Raw genomic sequence first — 21,100 nt, 5'->3', positions numbered from 1 at the left:
CCGTTGAAACAACACAATCTCAAGTCATTGTGACTTGCATTTCCCCGTTCAGTTGTGCTCATCAAGTTTGAGCTCAGTATATCAAAGACAGCATGAAAATATAAAGGAAATCCAATCTGTATAACTACGACCTTTTTTGAGTTGCTATGTTAGCAACAAGTCATGCCAAGCTAATCTTCCGATACTATTAGTACTCGTGTTTGCCATCCATTTATTTAGTTTCGATTTCGGCCCAAAATCAATCTATTTGCTCATCTAATTATAAACTTTGCCACAAATGAGGCCCAAGTCCCTTGGCCCTAAGCCTGCCTTTCTTTCAGATCTTCCCTCTTTCCCTTGTATACTTTTTTCTTCTCCACGACACAGTGAATCGTCGTTCCTGTCTCTGTCCCGCCTCCGTTGAGCTGCCCGCCGGTTTTGCTTCGGCACACCACGCCTAACCCAGTGATATTCTTTTTCTTCCTTTCTTCCTTTCTCCCTTTCTCTTTCTTTCTCCGCCCCTCTCTCTCTGTAACTGAAATTCACTTCTTCTCTGTTTTTTTTTTTAACAAAATTCGCTGGATGATTAAATAAGAGGATTAACTCAAGAGAAGTGGAGGATCAGAGCTGAAGATGGATCTTTCTACGTTCAAGCTAGACATTGACGAGCTTATTCATGAGTTCGTTCAGGTTTTTTTTTTCCTTCTCAATTTTATCATAATCTTGGTTCTGGGTGTTGGTTTTAAATTTTATATAGTAATTGTTTGATTCCAAATTGACAGAGTGAATCAACAACGTTAAATGATATGAAGAGAGTATGGTTATCGAGGAAATTCTCATACATTTATGAGGCCAGTCCTTCAACGAACTTAGCTTTTTTCATGCAGTCACTCTATGCCCATACTATTAGTATGTCAAAGCCTCTCTGTCTCTCTCTCTTTTAAAAGCTCTGTTTGGTTGTTATTTTTGCCACTTTCTTTTTGCTTCCAGAAACAGAAATAAAATTGTCTGCATGATCTTTTGCCTTTGGTGACTATCATGTACTCTTATGCAGGTCACATGGTCAATTTTGATTCTTTACCTTGCAGACTAGGAGGGCTCTATTGCCTCTACTGCCTCTATGAAACTCAACCATTCAAACCTCCTTTCAAGATTTATCTCTCACTCGGTATACTTCCACATTTTCTTAAATTTATTTTCGCTGAATGGTATTTACAGTGGTACTTCTATTTCAAAACTCGGTTTTTTACCACAACAAATGATAAGAACGGTAATGATACAATTATTTTGTTGACTAGGCATCCCACTGTTTATCTGACTTTGTGTGATTTCTTCTTCATCTTTTTGTTCTTTTCGGCTTGCTTTTGAATCCTCGACTGACAGGAGAGCTGAAGAAACTTAAAAGCCTTGTTGCTGAGGCAAAAGAAAAGGGTATAAGAGTAGTGCCTACTTTGGTCAAAAGGATGCTGGAAAAAAATATGTTTTTGTTTGGGTTTGTAGACTTTAAGGAGGGCTCGGTTAGTGAGACAATTAACAGTCTGACAAAGTTACAAGATGCGCGCATACAAGTTGCATATGAGAAGTAGGTTTAGATAACTATATTTTAGTTTGTTCTGTTATGTTCATTATGATTTTCAATTTAACTTTACTTTAGTATTTGCTGGTTTCCTTTTGACTAATAGGTTATTTACCGATACTGAGATTGAGCAATACCTCCACATGAACTTGGTAAGTTATACAACTCATCAGCTAAAATTATGAGAGGAAGCACATGGCACCTTTGACGCAGATGTTAATGTTTCTATATACTGCAATGACTGGTATTAGAAGGGACACAAAACAATTAGGAAATGTATGATCCTCCTTAATGTAAGTGGTGCTGAGAACGTTGTTTAAGATTAAAGCTGAGACCCATCATGAACTGGTTGCAGTTCATGAATACTGCAGAAGACATTTGTGCATGAAGTTAAGAGATGTAATTTTCTTTTCTTGTTGAATAATGTTTGTTATCATCGTGACCATATTATTTTTTCTGTACTAAACTAAGCACTCATTTCTTGATTAATTTTGTTTTTCGTCATATCTCAGGTTATTTTATGATGGTACATATTTGCTTCAGATATGCCCCTCTTGCCTACAAGATATTGCTTAGAAATATATGTTCAAATATTCTTCTCTAATGGTTAGGCTGAGAGTTTCACTTGCATGTTGCCAGTCAGTAGATAACAATGGTTTTAGAATGTATGCAATGGGTGCCACTAATTTCCTCTTAACATCCTTATCATATTAGCTTTTGTTTTAAACTACTTCTGATTATGTGATTTCTGTTCGAACTGCTTAATGTTCTAGGGTATGGAAGTTGACCTCAATATGCTAAAGAAACTGTCTACAGAATATGCAGTGGCCAAGAAACAAGCCATTGAAGGTACATTTTTTGCTATTTCTCTGGCAGTCCTATCAGCCATTACAATATGCCTTAACAGGATTGTATATATTTTTTAACTAACCATCTTAATACCTTGATGTGGCGTCATGCTCATCATTTTTGGAACCTTGATTGAAGTGCATTTGACCTTTTGGCTGTCCTTAGTAAATGAGCACATTTATGTATCTAATATTTTATGCAGCTTCATTCGGTATTATATGTTGCATGCATGAGTTACAATTTCCTTTTCCCATAATTCATAAACCTATTGATGAATATCATGAATTCTATGAGTATTTTCCAAATAATAATTATAATAATAATGAATCTAATTGCCAATATAATTGATCTCAAGAGCATCCTGAAAGTGATAAAACATCCATGTCCATGATTTCATCATTTCATTTTGCTTTTAAATTATTTCTCCATGAATATCTATAACTTTTGGCTTTCCTTTTTTTAATATCTCATTTTCCCTCTATGTTGGTATTTCCATTCTGCATTACCTCTAGTGCCAAATTACTCTCTGAAACTAAAACTGAAACTACACAGCTTGTGTAAGCTAGTTTTCCTGTTTGCCTGGTTTTACCTTTTAATGATTTCTTTTATTTCTCAAGTATCTAATCTTTTTCTTATTCTGATTTCAATTTAATTTCTTCTTAAAGAGGCCAGTGAGGTGGTGGATGTCCAGAACATAAAGCATATATCAGAAAATAAGGAATCTCTTAGTGAAATAGTGGAGAAAATAGATGAGAATTGGAACAACCAAAGAGAAGTTTTTTATGAACGGACAAGATTGAACCCACAGCCTGCTGAAGAGGAACAGCCACAGCAATTACAACTGCAAGAAAATGAGCAGGCAGACGATGTTGCTGATGAAATCTTTCAACTTCTATATCAAAATGAGTGAATTCTGCCCCTATTTTTTGTCCAATTAATAGTCAGTGGTGGTTTTGGGATTGGTATCTTTTGTGATTATGTCGGTATATTGAAATTTGAAATATTTCTGTATATATGGAAAGGGGCATCTGAACTTCGAAGACGGGAGAAATGTTTCTTAAGAAAATGTTCAATGAAATTTCAGTTGCCATTAATTTGTAGTTTGATTAAATATTCAACAGTTTGGTTGTGTCCCCAAAATTTCCAAGAAAGAAGGATGAAGGATCTATGTCTGAGGCTCTGCAGAGATGAGTAAAAGGGAAATGAGATGAAACCAGTGGATCTTCTGTAAGGGTTTGGAAACCCCACTTCTCTCCCTTTGGATGGAAAGAACCTTTCATTATGTGGCTGGGGACACCAATAGCATTGTGAATTGGTGATGGGCTGTCTGTCAGCAGTCATTATCCTTTGATGGTCTAGAGGTAAATGGATTGTTATTAGATCTCACAGAATTTGGTGGATCTTTGCTTGTGCAAAACCACTCTTTTTTCCTTTTTTTGAAAAGCAAAAAAAAAAATATCATCAAATTTTACGTTCACTAAGTTCTCCAATTGCTTGATTCTGGGATTTCTTTCCTGCTGTAAATGTGGTTCATAGGGGTAAAAAGAACATAATCAAGACACCAGCTTTAACAGCAATAAGAAACTTTATTCAATTTCTTTCCTCCATCTCATAATACATAGGACTAATAAATGGGTAAAAAAATATGAAGGAACAATGAAAAGTCACCTCACCCACAGCGTAACCTACTCCCCAACATTTCCCTCACTCGATCTGACACTACTCTTAACATGCTGCATCTAACTCATAACTCTACTTCAAGAACATGGACTTTCTGCCCTTCATCGGGCAATTTTTCCAAGCTGAACTTCACTAATCCTGACGATGAATCGTAATCAAATTCAACTTCACTAGATCCAACAGTGCACTTTCTCGGCTTTGCTGATGAATAAGCACCAAAGTTGCCGCAACCTTTAATTTCAATGCGAACTTTCCCCACCAATTCATTGCTGCAATTGTTCGCTCTCACACCAGCAACACCACTGCTTTCATCTTCATATCCATCATCAAGCTCGGAAAACTTGGCACCATCTTTAACTTCATATTTTAGCCCCTCAACGGCACCACCAGAATTGTACATGTTGATGAGTCCCAATGGTGCAAAACTGAACCCTGGAGCCAAAACCTTGATGGGTGTTACTGTGAAGATTTCATGCTCAAGGACCTTGAGGGACACTGGCATGGTTGCATTGTATGGAAGGGTGATTAGTTCACCGTTCCGGTGTGAATAGACTGCACAGTCACCAGTCCAGGCAGGGTCCATGGAGGCCTCCGCAATGTGGTGGACATCACGGCCCTTTACATGGCCCGTTATAGACTCGTCCTTGGTTTGGTGGAAAGTATTTTTACGCGCAGCGCCGTTCCATGCTGCACCTTGGCAGTTGTATACGCCAAGCACTCCGGTGTACTTGTTCATGTTCCATATCTTCAACAAGCTGCAATCAAAGAAAGAGTATTATAAGGAATTGCCAACAAGTAAACATCTCAAACTCCAACAACATTAATTTTAATATTTGAGACTTGTTCATTGATGGAGCAGTTTTATTAGCTTCAAGATTTTTCATATCAACATTAACAATCACATTAAAATTCTTAAAAATAAGGAATTAAGGATATACAAATTGATATTACAAAGAGTTGGTAATATTAATATATAAGAAATTATAAAATATTATAAATAGCTAACCAAACTCTTTTATTTCTATCCATTCTACCCAAAGGGAGAGACAGCGAGAGCGCTTAGCTTACCTAACACCATCACGGGCTGGATCTGTAAACAAGCAATCACGAGTGGGCCGTCCAGGCAAACGAGCCCGGAGGATCGACCCATCGGGCAACACCAGTTTCTTCAGGATCTCAAAGTTGTGCCTCCCAGGCGCATCACTGTTCCAAACACAAAGCCCAACACTTAGCCACCAACAATAACCATAACTAAATAGTGAAAACCAAAACAATATGATCACAAATCAAAAAGGGCCGAGGATGCTGCCTGCGAATTCTTACCTAACATAGAGGGGACCACCGCTGATAGCACGTGCTGAAGCGTGGTACTCGGCGGCCGGATGACAAGAGTGAAACATGTCCCAATCCGGCAACATAAATTCCCCAAGGAACACGCTATTGTATGCCACCGCCGCAATGTGGATGGTGTGTGACACAGGATCTCGCGGGTAGAAATCATCCGATGCTCTGACCACCGCCGTCTGTTTTGAACTGTTCCACACAATTCCAAACCCACCACATCAGACCAAAACCCCCAAAAAATTTCACCAAGCTAACAATAATAGAGAGAGAGAGAGAGAGAGAGAGAGAGAGAGAGAAATGCTTACCAGTAGAGTGCATCAGTGTTATGGCTCATGCAAGCGATGATCCCATTGTCTGGAAAATTGCTCCCCACCGATGCATCAAGAGCCTGATGATATTGCCTCGTCAACTCCACTCTTCCACCCAGCCCAGCTCCAAGTGTTTCCAAAATGCACTGCACGTCCACCTTCACTCCGTCTATACCCGCAGACGCCAGATAACTGTGCAACTCATTGTAAAACTTGTACACATTTTTCGGGTTCACCAAACCCAACCCTTGAACCGCTATCGCGTCGGTTTTCCAACCCGGTTCATTATCCACCACTCCCTTCGAAACCATTGGGTACCGGATTTTCGACCCGTATGCCTCCATTTCCTCAACTCCCGGGCGGACCCCACCCCAATACCCGGTTATCGCGTGCCACACGTACACAAAATTTAACCCGTGTTTTTCTTTCGCAATATTGACGATGTTTTTAATTCCTACCGTTGGATCATCCTTCTTTTGGAATTTCTCGTTTTCTTTTATCCCGGTCAACCGAAGCAACGACTGTTGTTTAGTATCGGTCTGATCGGACGACGACGATGGGTTGTTTTCTTCTCGGGGGTCGCCACCGACGGATTGCCATCCGTCGTCGATGATCACGAACTTCGGAGGGGTCCCACCGGAAGCTAAAGACTCGAGCCCAGCTTCGACTCCTTCTTGAGTAACGTCTTGGTAAAACGCGTCCCAGGTACACCACCCGAAATAATCAACGATTCCAGGTAATTTTTTCTCGTGCCGTTGACGGAACGTTTTGAGGTGTAATTTGACGGCCCTGATTGCTTCCGTGATCGTAATAAAAGGATCGGTACCAGCGTGGATGAAAACGGCATGCGTAAACGACGACGCTTTCGTGTCCGCGTCGCCACTCTCTAAACACAGCTCGAGCTGGTCGTTTTGGTTTCCTTGCAAGACGGCTCGAAAGGAGCCTTCGATCAAAGGGAGGAATACGGTGTAGACGATTTGATTTTCTTGGGTTGAGTCGAGGTGGGACCCTTCTTTGGTTTCGACCAATAGGAATTGAGTCTCGAGAGGAATGTCCTTCCCTTGATCTCCCATTTTCTGGGCCATCCACCATAACTTGAACCTAAAGCAGGACATGAACCGGACGTCGCGTAACGTACCGATGGGGACCACATGCCTGCTGTTCTCTTCATCAAAAACCGCTCCGAGGAAAACTCCCTCGACAGGACCGGATTCAGAACCGGACGTCGCCATCACATTTTCGGGAACTCCCGTCAAAATTGTCCGGTCCTTTACGATTAATTTCCTCTCGGCGATCCTAACCGCGGGTTTAATCGTCATTTCTTCTACTTTTCCTTCTTCTTCTTTGTATAACTTCTTCAAAGGTGGCCTTAAATCACTTCTCTGAAAATTCCAAAATACCCATTCAGAAACCATAAAATTAAAATATAAAAACTTAAAGAAAGAAAATGCGAGCTCCTAATTACCTTAAAAGACAACACGGATAACGCTGGATTTGGAGAAACTCCGACACCGGAAATACCAGAACTGAAATGTTTCTGAAAATTTTGCTTTGAAATGTTTCGAGAGAACTGTAGACTTAGAATTAGATTCGATTTTGAGTAACGGTGAACAAAAGAAAATCTCTTATTTATAGCTAAGAATCGTGAACTGTAACATGTATTTGACATTATATTTTCCCTCTACTTCTCTCTCTCAATCTCCGTCTTTCTCTAATTTTTTTTTCTTTTTTATAAGTTTCTTCTTTACCTCGGTTAAGCTGTTAAACTTAACGGTGGATTATATTGCCACGTCGGATCCACGTTGTACCAATCCGAGTTCTCCGTTCTTTTATGCCGACCCGAAAGCTTTGTTCACTTTCAAACAACTTTTTTCGTCCTGGTGTGTATAATTTTTAATGCGAGCTGATTAGTGTCCACGTAGGCACTGTACTACGCCTCTCACGCGTCAGAAAAGTCAAAAACCATACGCGTAGCTTCGAAATTGACATTTCCACGTGGCACACCTCATCAAACGGCTGCGTTTTTTTAATTCCGTGGAACATTTTTACAAGGCAAAGGAACGTTTTACATTTTTGACTGTTGAAAATTTGGGAAAACAAGTGGCAGAAAAATCTTCCCTTACGTATGGGGAACGTGCAGCAGGTGAAAAAGACACCGCCATGATCAATCATTGATTATATGGGCTGGACCCTCTTTTTATTTTTGGATAAAATAGCTGGTTTTTTGGGGACTTGGGAGCCGTCAGTTGGAGCTAGTGGGAGCTACAGGCAAAAGAGCCAAATAGGGCAAGTGGGCTGCTCCTTTCTATGAAAAATAGGAGAGATCTTGAATTACGAATTTCATCAGTTTTTTTCGTTATGTGATTGATGTTTTTGTTTTGAAGTTGATAGCGTAATAATATAACGATATCCATGATCAATTATTGGATTGAATTATTCATTATTGTAGATCAATTAATGAATTCAATCCATGATCCTCCTATGAACTGGGGTTAGCTAGCTGCCGTATTACTTGTTTGATGGTTTTTACTCTCTGACTTTTCCTGCATCAGAAGAGGGGCAATATCAATAAAATATTTCTGCCTTTTTCTTATGCTAGTTGTATAACGTATATAGTATTAAGGAAGGTTATAATTGGTTGAGGTGATTGTATGTAACTGCCATTTCACGGGGGAAACACAAGATCATGTCTTCCTGAACTTTGATGTTTATTTAGGAGAGAACTGAAACACCGCCAACATTTAACTGAATCCGGACAAATTCCAATGCTATGGACGAATCTCGTCGAGAAACAAACCATACCATAGCCAAACTCATAATTCAATGCTTAAAACTTGGTCCCCTGGACGATGAGATTTATTTGATTGAACCTGTGGCTTGGTCCCGTTAGTTAACCCACCCGTTTTAAGGACTAATATAGCTATCTCTAGCTAGGGCTGCCAGCTAAACTCAAGGTTTTCTTTTCTTTTCTTGGATTCCAGGGCTAAATTCTAGGTTCAAAGCTAGAACCAAAGATTGTGCAGGACAACCGTGAACATTGAGCCAAGGTAACCCGTGGCTCAATAAAAGAAAATTGTATTTGTCTGCCAAAAAGCAAATTAATAATAAATAATAATATGCCTTCCAAAGGATAGGGAAAATGCATCTAATCGAAATTATTAAATTTTAAAAAAATAATCTTTACAATAAGTTACGATTATAAATTAATTAATAAAAATATTTATTTCAGTGATAACTTAATCACTAAAAAAGCCTATCAATGACTAAAACCAATTATAAATTCATAATACCAAGAGAAAAATTGAGTAGTTATTTGCGTAAATCATTAACTGAACTTGTAATTATATAGTTATTACTTATTAGTTTTTGTTTAGTTAAGTAATTATTAGCTCAATTTTGATTATTATTATTATTGTAATCAATTATTTTCACTTAAATCATTTATATAAAGTGGTAATTTATTGTATCAATAGTTTATGTGAATAAATAATGTAGAAAAAAATATATTGAGTGTACATGTTTGTCAAAAGTGTTTTATGTATGATTTTTTAAGCTTGAAATATTATTATATTAATTTTTTAATTTTAGTGTTAAAATATATTTTAAATATTAAAATATTAATATAAATTTAATTTAAATGAACAAGTCTTATCAATTTGAACTTGGCTTAATTTAGATGTTAAAGAGATCATCAGAGTTAATCCACATACTACCACAGCTACTCTTTAGAATTGGTTCAATTATTGATAAATGATATGATTAGGTTAAATTTCAACTTGATTTTTTGTTTCCATCTGATAAGATTTGTGCTCTGGATTCGACCGAATTCAACGCCACGTATGATGATGTTTGGAGCGAAAAGCAAGAACCAAAGAATCCAAAATTCCACATCAGTCTTAATCCAAGTTTGCTTGGTAATATTACTAATTGAGTAGAATCATTATTGGCATGGTGATTAACATTTTCCTCGTTTAAGCGAACCTCATCCTCCACGTCATCGGCATCATTGATTAAACCAGATCTGTTTGCTGAATGTGTCATGGTCTTCGCTCTTTATCCTTCATTTCTTGGACGTTTACGTTAAGACAAGCGCTTAAGAAAGCTGAACTCCTTTACCCATTTTAACCCTCTTTTCTTATTCTAATTTACTATATCCTTTAAGAAAAATATTGCAAAAATGAGAAAGAAAAACTTTTTCAATTTTGACCTCTTATTATTATATATATATATCATTAATAAGATATAAAAATATATTTAAAACTTTGAATTAAGTAGCACTTGTATATTTTTTTTAAAATTTAATTGATAAAATAGTTAAAATAATAAAGTCATAATTAAAATTAATTTATTATAACAAAATTAATTGAGATAGAAGAAGAATTTTTCTTTTCCGTCCCCTCGATTTGGATCTTTCTTCTTCGCTGTCGACAAAGATCTGACTAGATTAACATAATCGAATCTGCACCATTCACTTGTCCTCTTGATCGTACATCACGTGGGGAACAGTTCTCCGGGTAATTCGGATTAGTGCATACTAAAACACGTGGGCGGTTAAAATTGTTCGGACATAAATATCTTGCAGACACACGCATCTCTATGACATAAAAGCATCAGCATCATAACTTAACTTTTGTTATCTTCACGTGGCTTTTGCCTTACGATACGCATGAACTTTGAAACTCTTTAGAGTTACATGTAATCGACCGCATAGATTAGGAAGGATACACAATATCCAAACCTATACGACACCTGTCCATATTGGTTGAATAGGACACGTGTCATCAGGTGAAGTTTTGAGGAAATGAGATGGAAGATTCGGTGCATCGCGGAGTTTGATTGCCTAGTGGAGCTTAGGGGAAAGAGGAGATGATGAAGGGTGCAGATGGTATGGTTCCTGAAGTGGCGCCCGGAAGGTGGATGATGGGCGGACTACTGGAGATTGGGAAATATTCGCTTGCTGATCAGACTGGGATGGGATGGTAGAGGGATGTTTTGTCAGTAACTTTGGAGACAAGACGGGGAAAGTCTTGCATGGGGATGATGATTGGGCTGGATTAATATGTGGGGTCCAGTTTGATGGGTGAAATACTGCTGTAAATCAATGCGCTTTTTGGTATATCCAACGCCGGGATTGTGACTAGGTTGAATGCCCCAAAAAATGTTGCACTACTTTGCTTTCTGGGATCCATCTCCAATGATTAGTACTTATCAACTCAACATCATACATGGTCTATGCAAGTTGATTAATTATTGTTATCTTTTTTATATATGAGTATTTAGTTTATTAATTAATATATTATTTTTTATATAAAAAATAAAATTCGAATCATTTTTTTCTTAATTAAAAAAAAAACTGTTGTTATCTTTTTTTAAGAAGATATGGTTTAACACTCCATTTCATTCCTAAAATTTACTATTTCAGATGATATAATATATAAAATTAGAGAAGGACCCATACCATTAGCAAGTGTATAAAATTTTATAAATAGTTTGATAAGAAATTGAATAGAAAAATTAAAGTTAGTGATATTTTTGCAGATTGTTTAAAGAAATTAAAATGACGTTATTTATTTAGAAGGAAATTGTTATTCAATCTACAAAAATGAAGTTATTTGAAATAATTTATAAATAATAGTATCTACTTTATTTTTAATATTGTCATTTTTGTAGATAAATAATAAATTCATGTTTGTGTATAATGTGGGGAAAATAGAAAATGAAACAATGAAAGATATCTTGAAAAGTAGTGTTTATAATAAAATATATCAAAAATTAAATGAGAATAAACATAAAAAATAATGCTGGCGTCAAAGCATTATATATAACCATGTATCCGGTTTTGCACTACATATATAATCTTGCACAATAGTTAAGAATGGTACACTATAGATCACAAGTTTATCCAAAAATGAACAAACCCAACCAATTATGTTAACTAACTTCATTAAATTGATAATGTTAAGATATTTTTGACTCGAAAATTGTGGCTCATTTTATCTTCATGGATCAACTTTTCCTCCCATTCTACAATATGAGAATTATCTCCTTCAATATAGATTTTTTTTTTCAATATTGAATTTTTCTCTTTTGAAACACTTTTCCACACTATCTACCCTTTGAGCATTATAACATTCGAACCACATTTCCACGTTTTTCTTTTAGGTATCATTAACATATTATGATCACTTTTCATCGGAACAATAAGTTTTATAGTGAATTCTATATAAATACCAATATAAATTTTGATCTTACTAATCTTGTAATAGAGAATAAAGGGTAAGTCAGTGACTTGTGCAATAAAAATAGAAAATGAATGGTTAATGTAGGTAAAGCACCAAAGAATAAGCAAAACAAAAGGGAAAGAACATATGATTGCAGGAAATTTCAAACTTATAACAAAATTAAAAAAGAAGATAATTGTAAAAACTACTACAAAATGATTTGTAATAGAATTTGGGAATTGAACTATCGCAGAATTTATAAACAGAAGTAAATAAGACTGATCATCAACTTTTTGAATAGAGTACCTTTAGCATTGATGATAAACATTTGGTGATGAGTTTGCAAAAATTAAAGGCCATAACATGGATAACATAGAATTTAAGCTCAACATAAAAGTAATATAGAAGTATTCATCCAATAACAAACACTCAAACTCTGAAAACTTTATTTAAAAGTACAAAACAAAAAGAGCTTACCTTCACAACACATATTGTGATCAAAATGCAAAAGTAGATCAAGGAACAAACTTTAATTTGGGGTTTAAGAGCTAAAAAATTAAAAGGGGCTTATCTCAAAAAGAAAGAATCATAATATAAAGCTTTAAAAAGGCGCAAAAATAAGTTTTTCTTCTTTCTTTTCTCCTTTGGCTTCATCAATTCAAAATATGAACGACCAAAGCCCTTTAGTTTTAAAACTGAAAAGCTTGGAAAAAACCCCAATAGTGCACCACTATATAACAGATGGCAATATAAAAAGAAAGAAAGCCTTTTTCTCTTTCTCTTTCTACACTCTTCCATGTCACTGTATTTGTCATGCAAGCTCATCGCTTTAACTTAGCACAACCATTTTCAGAATTCTAAAGTTAAAAAACTGGGCAAGGTTAGTCATGCATGCAAAATTAGAACTAATAAAAGAAAATTTAAAGAAGTAAAAAAAAGAAGACCTTAAGTCCGTCATTAGAAATAAGACCATTGAGGATGCTTTCCTTGAAAGTAGTTTTCAGCACTATGGCTTCATACTCTTCATTCATGGCTTTTGGCTGCTTTTATTTTTGTTTCAAAATTATCAAAAAAGATAGTAAGCGGTTTGTGTTTCTTGGGTACGCACCCTCCAAAACCCAAGCAATATGTCGAAGGACAAAATTGCAAAGTACATCAATGAGAGGGGAAAGAAGATCAGGAGGAAAGTAAAATAATGTTCAAGAAGTTTCTAAAGAATAACAGATGAGAAAAGGGAAAATGAAAAGATAAATGATCTAGAAGAAAAATAAAAAAAAAAGGAATGAAAGCTTCGAGAAAAAAGAGCAGAGCAGAACCCTAAAAACACCCTTGTGTTTAAAAAAAAAATTGAAAACACCCATACTTTCTATCCAACTTATCAAACTACACCGGCTTCATGTCTAAAAGCTCGAAATACCCTCCAAACATGTCAAAATACCAACGACAAATGTCATGTATTGAGGGGATATGTAGGTAGGATTCATTATACTTAGATAAGAAAAATGAGTGAATATCTATTTTTTTCAAAGTTAGGGTCTAGTTAAGGGTGTTTATAAACATTGATCAAGGTTAATTATATGTAACTTTAAGAAACATTTTTCCATTTAATACATTGTTTTGATTCAATTTAAATAGACATTATATATTAAGTATAAGGATATGTCTTTGATACATTGGCAACATATGATTTCAATATACTGTTTAGTCATCGGCAAATGTTGAAAGTGCAAATATATGCCCTATAAACCAATAGATTGGTTGTAAATATACATTATGTTATTTTAACATTTGATTTTAATATAAGGTTTTCTTTTTCTTTATGTTTGTAATTATTATTAACAACTAATAAGAAAAAATCCATGAAATAAGATATGTTTTGTAAAAGGAATTATAAAGTGTTACAATTGTGAGATTCCTATAAGATCAAACATTATTTCCAAAAAGTCCATAGTCAATACTTTATTAGTATTGGACATTAAGCACACAGTTATATTCTTCATTGTTGAAGTGAGGGAACAATCTCATAGAATGCAACATAGGGATACTTTAACTATAATGTGAATACTGGTTAATAAAAATGATTAAGCACAAAGGGCTAAATAAAATTGAGAACAGACAAGAAATTGGAAGAAAACATAACAAAATATATAAAGAATGAATGACCTTTGTATTAAATAATAAAAAGCAGTACAAAATTGAAGAGTGGATGAAGCTCACCAATTGTGATAATTAAAAACAAAATGCTTAACTTTATTTATTGAAAAGAGTCAAGTTTGCTTCCTAATTTTGTGCTAAAATCGTGGCTTCATAATTATACGAATATGTTACTTTAACTCCCACTTTATTAGGATTCTATTAACAGATTTTGACTCAGTTTTCAACAATTTTCCCATTTGAAGACACGATTCCATTACTTGAAATTGAACAACGAACTACTTCATGACCTAGAGAATTCTTGAACTGATTAAACTTTTCTCTTGTCACAAACCTGATAACATGTTTGCAAGATTCAAGTCTATGTGAAGTTTCTTCAAGATAATCTTGCCATCTTCAACCACATCTTGAACAAAGTGATAATCAACATCAATGTGATTCGTCCATGGGTGGAAAGCTAGGTTTCTAGCCAAATGAAAAGTGCTTTGGCTATCACTATTAACACAAATAACCTTGTCTTATCTCATCATCAATTCCTTAAGAAGCCTTTGTAGCAATATAACTTCCTTGCAAGCATGTGTTGCTGCCATGTATTCTACCTCCGTTGTTAAGAATGCTACAATGGATTGTAGTTTTAATTTCTAGCTAATTGCACCTTTTGACATGGTAAAAATATAACTTATAGTAGACCTCTTTCTATCTTTATCACTAACAAAATCTGCATTAACAAAATTAATGCACTGCTGCCTCATGTGTTTGAAACATGATGACACATTCTGAGTGCCTCCTAGATATCTAAGGATTCACTTGACAGCCATCCAATGATCATGACCAAGATTTGCTTACTAACTACTCCCATTGCTTGTGAAACGTCTAATCTTGTATATACCATGGAAAACATAAGGCACCTTATTGTAGATGAATATGGTACTCGAGACATTTTTACCCCACTTCAATGTTGGGAAATAATTCTGAAGACAATTTAATATGAATAAGAAATGGGATACTCACTAGTTTTGCATTTTGTATATTGAAGTGCGACAAAATTCTTTCTATATAACCTTTTAAAGATTACCAAATCTTTTTGTCCTTTCTTTCTCTTTGTATCTTCATCCCAAAATTTTGACTCATAGCTCCCAAATGATTCATTTTAGATTCCCCAACCAATTGAGCTTTTAGTGTGAGCATTTGTTCTAAACTATTTCCTACAATACTCATATCGTCCACATATAATACCAAGATACAAAAGCAACCATTACTTAAATTACAAGTGTAAGCACAATGCTTGACCTGACATCTTTTAAAACACAAGCTCACAATGAAGCAATCAAATTGCTTATATCAACAACTAAGGGTCTGCTTGAGACTGTAAAGTGATTTGTTCAGTCGACAAACAAGATTTCTCTTACTTTCTTCAACAAAGCCTTCCGGTTGTGTCATATAGATTTCCTCGTTAAAATCACCATGTAATAAAGCTATTTTTACATCTAATTGTTCTCACTCAAAGTCATAAGTAACATACCCCATCAAAATCAATAGTAATTAAACAATAACCGAAGAAAATACCTAATCAAAATCAATATCAGGTTTTTAAAGCATAACTTTTTACCATAAGCCTAGCCTTATGTCTTTTCACATTCCCATTTGAATCCTTTTTCAGCTTGTAAATCCATCAACAGCCAATAGCCTTTTGACCTTCAAGTAATTAAATAAGGTTCCAAGTTTCGTTCTTATGCAAGGACCCTATCTCCTCTTTTAGGGCAAATCTTTATTTGTCTGAATAAATGGAGTCACAAGCCTCTTTATAGGATGTAGGCTCGTGTTCTTCTACTAATGCAACAAAAGCACTAACACAATTAATTTAAGGCTTTAAAGGTGTGATATAGTCATCGTACGTAGTTGGAAGCTTAATTGTCCTTTGAGAATGTGTTGGCATTTCATGAGGATCTACAAGAAAAGGCTTTTCACTGGACAGTTCTAACTCAGGTTCACTTTGAGACATTTTCTCTTGAACAGTGTCATTAACAGTTGCTACTTGCTCAATTATAATTTTCCTTGCTTTTTACTTTTCAATTGTGCCTTGAAAACCATTTTCATTAAAAGTAACATCTCTGCTAAAAATGATCTTGTGAGCAGTAGGAACCCATAAGTTATACCCCTCTTTATCGACCTCATGGCAAAAAAAAAATACATCTTTTCGAATTCTTATCAATTTTAGTTCTTTATTCTTTGGAACCTAAACATAAGCATCACATCCAAACACATGTAGGAAAGAATAATTTGTAAGTTTTCCTATCCAAACTTCTTTTAGAGTTTTTGCATTAAGAGACACTATAGGAGAATGAGTAATTAAGTTAAAAGTAATACTTATAGTTTTTATTTAGAATTCTTTCCCTTGTTTTACAATGTTTATCATACATCTAGCATGTTCCAAGAGAGTGTGGTTCATCCTCTTTACAACATCGTTTTGCTGTGGTGTTCTTGGAACTTACTTTTCTTTTAATACCATGTTTATTGCCAAAAACATCAAACTCCTTTGAGCAAAATTTCTTCCATCATCAATTTAGAGACATTTAATTTTTAAAACTTTTGATTCTTAACCACTGCTTTGAACATCTTAAAATTTTAAAAAATATTTGATTTTTTTAGAGCATAAAAATCCATACCTTACACGAAAAATCGTAAATAAAAGTCACAAAAATAGGAATATCCACTAATAGAAATAGCAAGTACTTCACAAGTGTTAGCGTGTATTAAATCAAGAAAATTTTGATTTTTTTTTTGTAGATAAAGCGAAAACCAATCTATGTTGTTTTCCATAGATATAATCTTTACAAAACTAGTAAAAATAGATTTGAAACCAAGAAGAAGCTTTCAGTTTGTAAGTAATTGAAGTCTACAATCACTCGTGTGCCTCAACTACCTATGTCAAATCATGGAGAGTTCTGGCTTGTCCCCAACAATAGTAGCTTTTCCAACATAGGTTTTACCAATCAATTTGTACAGATTGCCCTTCAATTCTCTTTTGGCTATCACCATGATGCTTTGCATCACCTTCAAATGATGATTTTCTTTAATGAATTTCATACTAAGCTTGTTAAATATCCCTAGGGATAGAAAACTTTTTTCAAGGGAGGTACATGTTGAACATCGTAAATGGTACAGATACATCCATCAAATATCATGCTTCTCATCTCTCTAACTCCCACTACTTGATTTTTCCTGTTGTCACCTTTGTAAACAATGCCCCTTTCATATGGTTTACAAGAATGAAACCATTTGTTGTGTGGATTCATATGAAAAGATGCTCCAAAATCAAGAATCCATTGATTTAGACTTTTGTATTTTTTTATGTTTTTACTAATGCATCTCCATATTCTACTATTGAAATGTCTTCTATTATGTTGTTATGAGAATTACTTGTCCCAAGATTCTCACTTTTTCAATGTTTGCAATCCTTCTTATCATGCTTTAACTTTTTGCAATTTTAACACTTTTTCAATTTCTTTTAGCTCTTAGACTCAAATCTTGTTTTTTCTTTGTTACCAAAATTTCTTTTAGTGGATTTATAGCTCATTTCATCTGTTAGTAGTGATGCTACAATAGAATTTATATCAAGAACCTTTACATGGCTCAAATTCATAATCAAATTATCCCAAGAATCAAGCATAAAACAAAGTAGGGTACTTGCTTTCTTTTCATCATCAATTTTAACATCAAGGGTTTGAAGCTTCTAACCAGTGAATTGAACTGATTAAGATGTTCTTGCATAGAATCTCCATTTCTCATCTTTAAATTATATAATTGACGCCTCAGGAAGATTTTGTTCATAAAAAACTTGCCTTCATAAATGCTTTTGAGCTTGCTTGTAGTCTTTTTATGGATGTTTCTGTCTTTATATTGAACAAAACATTATCCTCCAAGGCAATTGCAAATTTACCAAGGCCATTTTGTCCTTCTCAACAAATTGCTTGTCGATCATGCCTTTAAGTTTGTCTTCTTTTGTCAAGAGAGCAGCAGCATAACCATCTTTTACAAGTATTGCATGCATCTTCAATTTCCATGATGCAAAATTTGTTCGATCAAAACATGGAATCTCAAATTTTGTTTTAGACTTCCCAACCGTCTTGATCAACATGAACAAGAAAACCACTTGAAAGCTTGCTCGGATACCAAATTGATAAAAAGGATCAAGTATAGAGGGTCAAATAAAATAGAGAATAAACATGAAATTGAAAGAAAACAAATATATATATATATATATATAAGGAATGAATGACCTCTATATTAAATAATTAAGAAATAGTACAAAATTGAAGGGTGGATGAAGGCCAGTAATTATGATAATCAAAAACAAAAAGCTTGACTTTATTAATAGAGGAGAGTCAAGTTTGTTTCCTATTTTATGCTAAAATCATGGCTTCACAAATTATAGAAATTTCTTACTTTGAGTCCCACTTTATTAGGACTCTACTAACAGGAAATTTTGACTCAATCTTCAACACTTTTTACATTAATAAGTTCATTAATCATGACCCATAGTCAATCTCCTATACTTTTCTTCTTTCAAGTTGATCTTGCTTTTCTTAATTAGAGATTACTTAAAAATGGTTCATTTTCCAAACAAGCACTTATGGTTTGGCTTCAATTACCTTATGAGTGGTTGCATGCTTGTAACTTGCCTCTGTAGGATTCGATACAATGGTGGGGCTAAGATTGTGCGTTTGGTGGGGTGATACTAGAAATTCAACATTTGACAAAAAAAAATTGTGTGTTAAGTACAAATAAAGGCATTTTTATTAACTATTGCATACTAAGATAAGGTAGCTTTAATTGAACTCGATGGTCTATCATAGAATTGAAGGAATCTATCACTGAATGAAAGTCAAAACCTCAAATGATTTTTTTCCAATGAGAATGATCAATAAATTACTTAGAAAATCATCTGACATTATATTACAAGTCTTGTTTTTAACGAGTTTTATAGCAAAAAATGTATGCCTTGATGTTGCAGTGGAAATTAATAAAGTTAAGATAAGCTAAATCAATTTGTCAATAAGGAAGTAAACTTTTGATATTTTCATCTTCTTCAATACTTGACACAGTTTAGAAAGTGTAGATATATTTTTCAAAAGAGTATAAAGAATGTTAAGCTTGAATAAATCCAATTAATAGTTTAAATGCATTTTATTATACTTTATAAAGTTATCAAGGTAATATTTATTTGCAAGGTTACAAATCCTTTCAACATCAAACGATTCGAAATCATTCTAAAGGTTTAAAGATGTGTCAAGAGTGAACAACTCCACTTCAATCTTGTTAAATCTGAAATAAGAGTGAGACAATAGCAGTTAGAAACAAGTTAACTCGACAATGATGTTCAAATATGGCATGTGATAAAATTATTGTAGAGGTAAAATTATAAAATTCTAAAAATATAAAAATATGGTATCAAAATTTTAAAATTTTTGTAAAGAAAAAATTATAAAATTCTAAAAAAATAAAAGTATGTTATAAAAATTTTAAAATTTTTTAGAAGTAAAATTATAAAATTCTAAAAAAAGTAAAAGTATATTATAAAAATTTTAAAATTTTTAGAGAAATAAAATTATAAAATTTTTAAAAAATAAAACTTTGTTTTAAAATTTTGGAGGGTGGAGGCCCTTCTAGCCCCCTTTCCCTTCCACCTCTAATTTGGTACCTATAATACCCAATGTTTCAAGGTGCCATGATTTTGTCTTTGATTTTATTTTTATACCAAGGTTTCAACGTTATTTATTTCTTCTTTGTGATTAATAAATTCAATTTGTAATTTAAAGTTATTGCTTGATTGTTGCATTTGTTTATTTTCTTTTTTTGCTTGAATTTCAATTTGGAACCTTTTTAGTCGCTAATTTTAACATAATAATCGTCTATAACTGCTCTATTTAGATAACATACCATATGCAGAAAATTTGTTAATCTTTCGTAACATCACCTTGTTAGAATTTTTTTTGTTTGTAAGTATTATAAGTCACCATCATTTCACAAAATGTTTAACTCATCTATCAAATTACTCAAGAAAATATCTATGTTTTGATTCAAAGTAATCTTTCACAAAATGACTATATTAAGAAAAAATAAATAGTTGCTTCATACACATTTACTAACCAAACAGAATAAATTTTACAACCGGGATTGAAACCATTTGCATATAACTTGAGTCTCGTGTTTTGGTATTCCATTGTAAAAGATGGATGAGTCTGATTGAAGTGCTACCACACTAAAATAGTTGTAGTCCTTATAGATTTTTCCTTTTGTTGTTTATGTTGCTTCAATTTATTTTTATTTTTGACTTACATTAGAAATTATTAATTAATTATTGTTGGTTGTTTTCCTTTGACAATGTTCTATTTTCTGTTAAGAGAAATTGAGAAGAATAAGTTTTTAGAACAAATACTGTGATATGGAACATACTCTGTTGCATCAAATTGTCTCATACTATTGGATTATAACAGCAAGGTCAATTGCATTGCTTAACATAATACAATTTCAAAACTTTTTAAAATTCAAGAATGCTGTAATTGGAACTAATTTTATTAAGATTGTTTTTATTTAAAGAACAGTGTACTTGGAATTCAAATTCACATCCTAGTCAAACAGTCCCTTATTTGGCCGCGCGAACTGATTGGCGCGAAAAGTACAGCGAACGCAAAAGCCCCAAATTGCTAACGTTTAGGGTTTTTCATCTCCTTCGATTTCACAATCGAAAATAGTTTCGATAATGTCGAATGTCACCGATCAGACGGAAGGAATCAAAACTTTGCTATCATCAAATTCCAAAGCAAACAAATCGTTCGGTTACTCAACTCTCTTACACTTCCAAGAGCAGTCCAGTGACAGTCCTCCTTTAATCCAAGCCCTAGCTCAATGTTCTCGCTGCCTTATCGCTTTAATCGTCGCTGATATCCATGATGAAGATGAAGAAATGTAAATTTTCATCGCAAGGT

General features: G+C 34.0%; 3 protein-coding genes across 4 annotated transcripts in view; 2 read left to right on the top strand and 1 right to left on the bottom strand.

The window, feature by feature from the left end:
• Positions 1–284: 284 nt before the first annotated feature.
• LOC110410217 (Small nuclear RNA activating complex (SNAPc), subunit SNAP43 protein) lies at positions 285–3,504 on the top strand. The gene is made up of 8 exons (XM_021419827.2): positions 285–444; positions 575–669; positions 762–888; positions 1,034–1,147; positions 1,363–1,561; positions 1,662–1,707; positions 2,329–2,404; positions 3,070–3,504. The coding sequence occupies exons 2-8, from the start codon at positions 613–615 to the stop codon at positions 3,312–3,314; spliced, it is 864 nt and encodes a 287-aa protein (XP_021275502.1). The 5' UTR covers positions 285–444; positions 575–612; the 3' UTR covers positions 3,315–3,504.
• Positions 3,505–3,970: 466 nt separating this feature from the next.
• Positions 3,971–7,439, bottom strand: DIN10 (Raffinose synthase family protein). The gene is made up of 5 exons (XM_021419826.2): positions 7,202–7,439; positions 5,734–7,118; positions 5,408–5,617; positions 5,153–5,287; positions 3,971–4,839 (listed from the first exon to the last, which is right to left on the bottom strand). Exons 1-5 carry the CDS (start codon positions 7,403–7,405, stop codon positions 4,149–4,151), a joined length of 2,625 nt encoding a protein of 874 aa, XP_021275501.1. The 5' UTR covers positions 7,406–7,439; the 3' UTR covers positions 3,971–4,148.
• A 13,363-nt stretch (positions 7,440–20,802) lies between these two features.
• LOC110411689 (uncharacterized) overlaps positions 20,803–21,100 on the top strand; it is a 7,074-nt gene continuing 6,776 nt past the window's right edge. For both annotated transcript variants that reach the window (XM_021421955.1, XM_021421954.1), the window contains exon 1: positions 20,803–21,080. In XM_021421955.1, the coding sequence (XP_021277630.1) occupies positions 20,875–21,080 (206 nt within the window). In that variant the 5' untranslated portion in view covers positions 20,803–20,874. The remainder of the gene's footprint in view (positions 21,081–21,100) is intronic.

This window comes from Theobroma umbraticum, unplaced genomic scaffold (assembly GCF_002168275.2).
Source record: "Theobroma umbraticum cultivar Fairchild unplaced genomic scaffold, ASM216827v3 scaffold_56.0, whole genome shotgun sequence".
Lineage (NCBI taxonomy): Eukaryota > Viridiplantae > Streptophyta > Magnoliopsida > Malvales > Malvaceae > Theobroma > Theobroma umbraticum.
This window is presented reverse-complemented; position numbering and strand designations above follow the sequence as displayed.

What these genes read in the sequence shown, in the direction of transcription:
- LOC110410217 (XM_021419827.2), top strand. Translation starts at nt 613, where the DNA reads ATGGATCTTTCTACGTTCAAGCTAGACATTGACGAGCTTATTCATGAG. An exon ending in ACTCTATGCCCATACTATTA is followed by an intron (nt 889 to 1,033) that starts GTATGTCAAAGC and finishes ACTCTTATGCAG; the next exon opens with GTCACATGGTCAATTTTGAT. An exon ending in CAAGAAACAAGCCATTGAAG is followed by an intron (nt 2,405 to 3,069) that starts GTACATTTTTTG and finishes TTCTTCTTAAAG; the next exon opens with AGGCCAGTGAGGTGGTGGAT.
- DIN10 (XM_021419826.2), bottom strand. Translation starts at nt 7,405, where the DNA reads ATGTCAAATACATGTTACAGTTCACGATTCTTAGCTATAAATAAGAGA. An exon ending in GGTGGTCCCCTCTATGTTAG is followed by an intron (nt 5,288 to 5,407) that starts GTAAGAATTCGC and finishes TGTTTGGAACAG; the next exon opens with TGATGCGCCTGGGAGGCACA. An exon ending in CCAGCCCGTGATGGTGTTAG is followed by an intron (nt 4,840 to 5,152) that starts GTAAGCTAAGCG and finishes CTTTGATTGCAG; the next exon opens with CTTGTTGAAGATATGGAACA.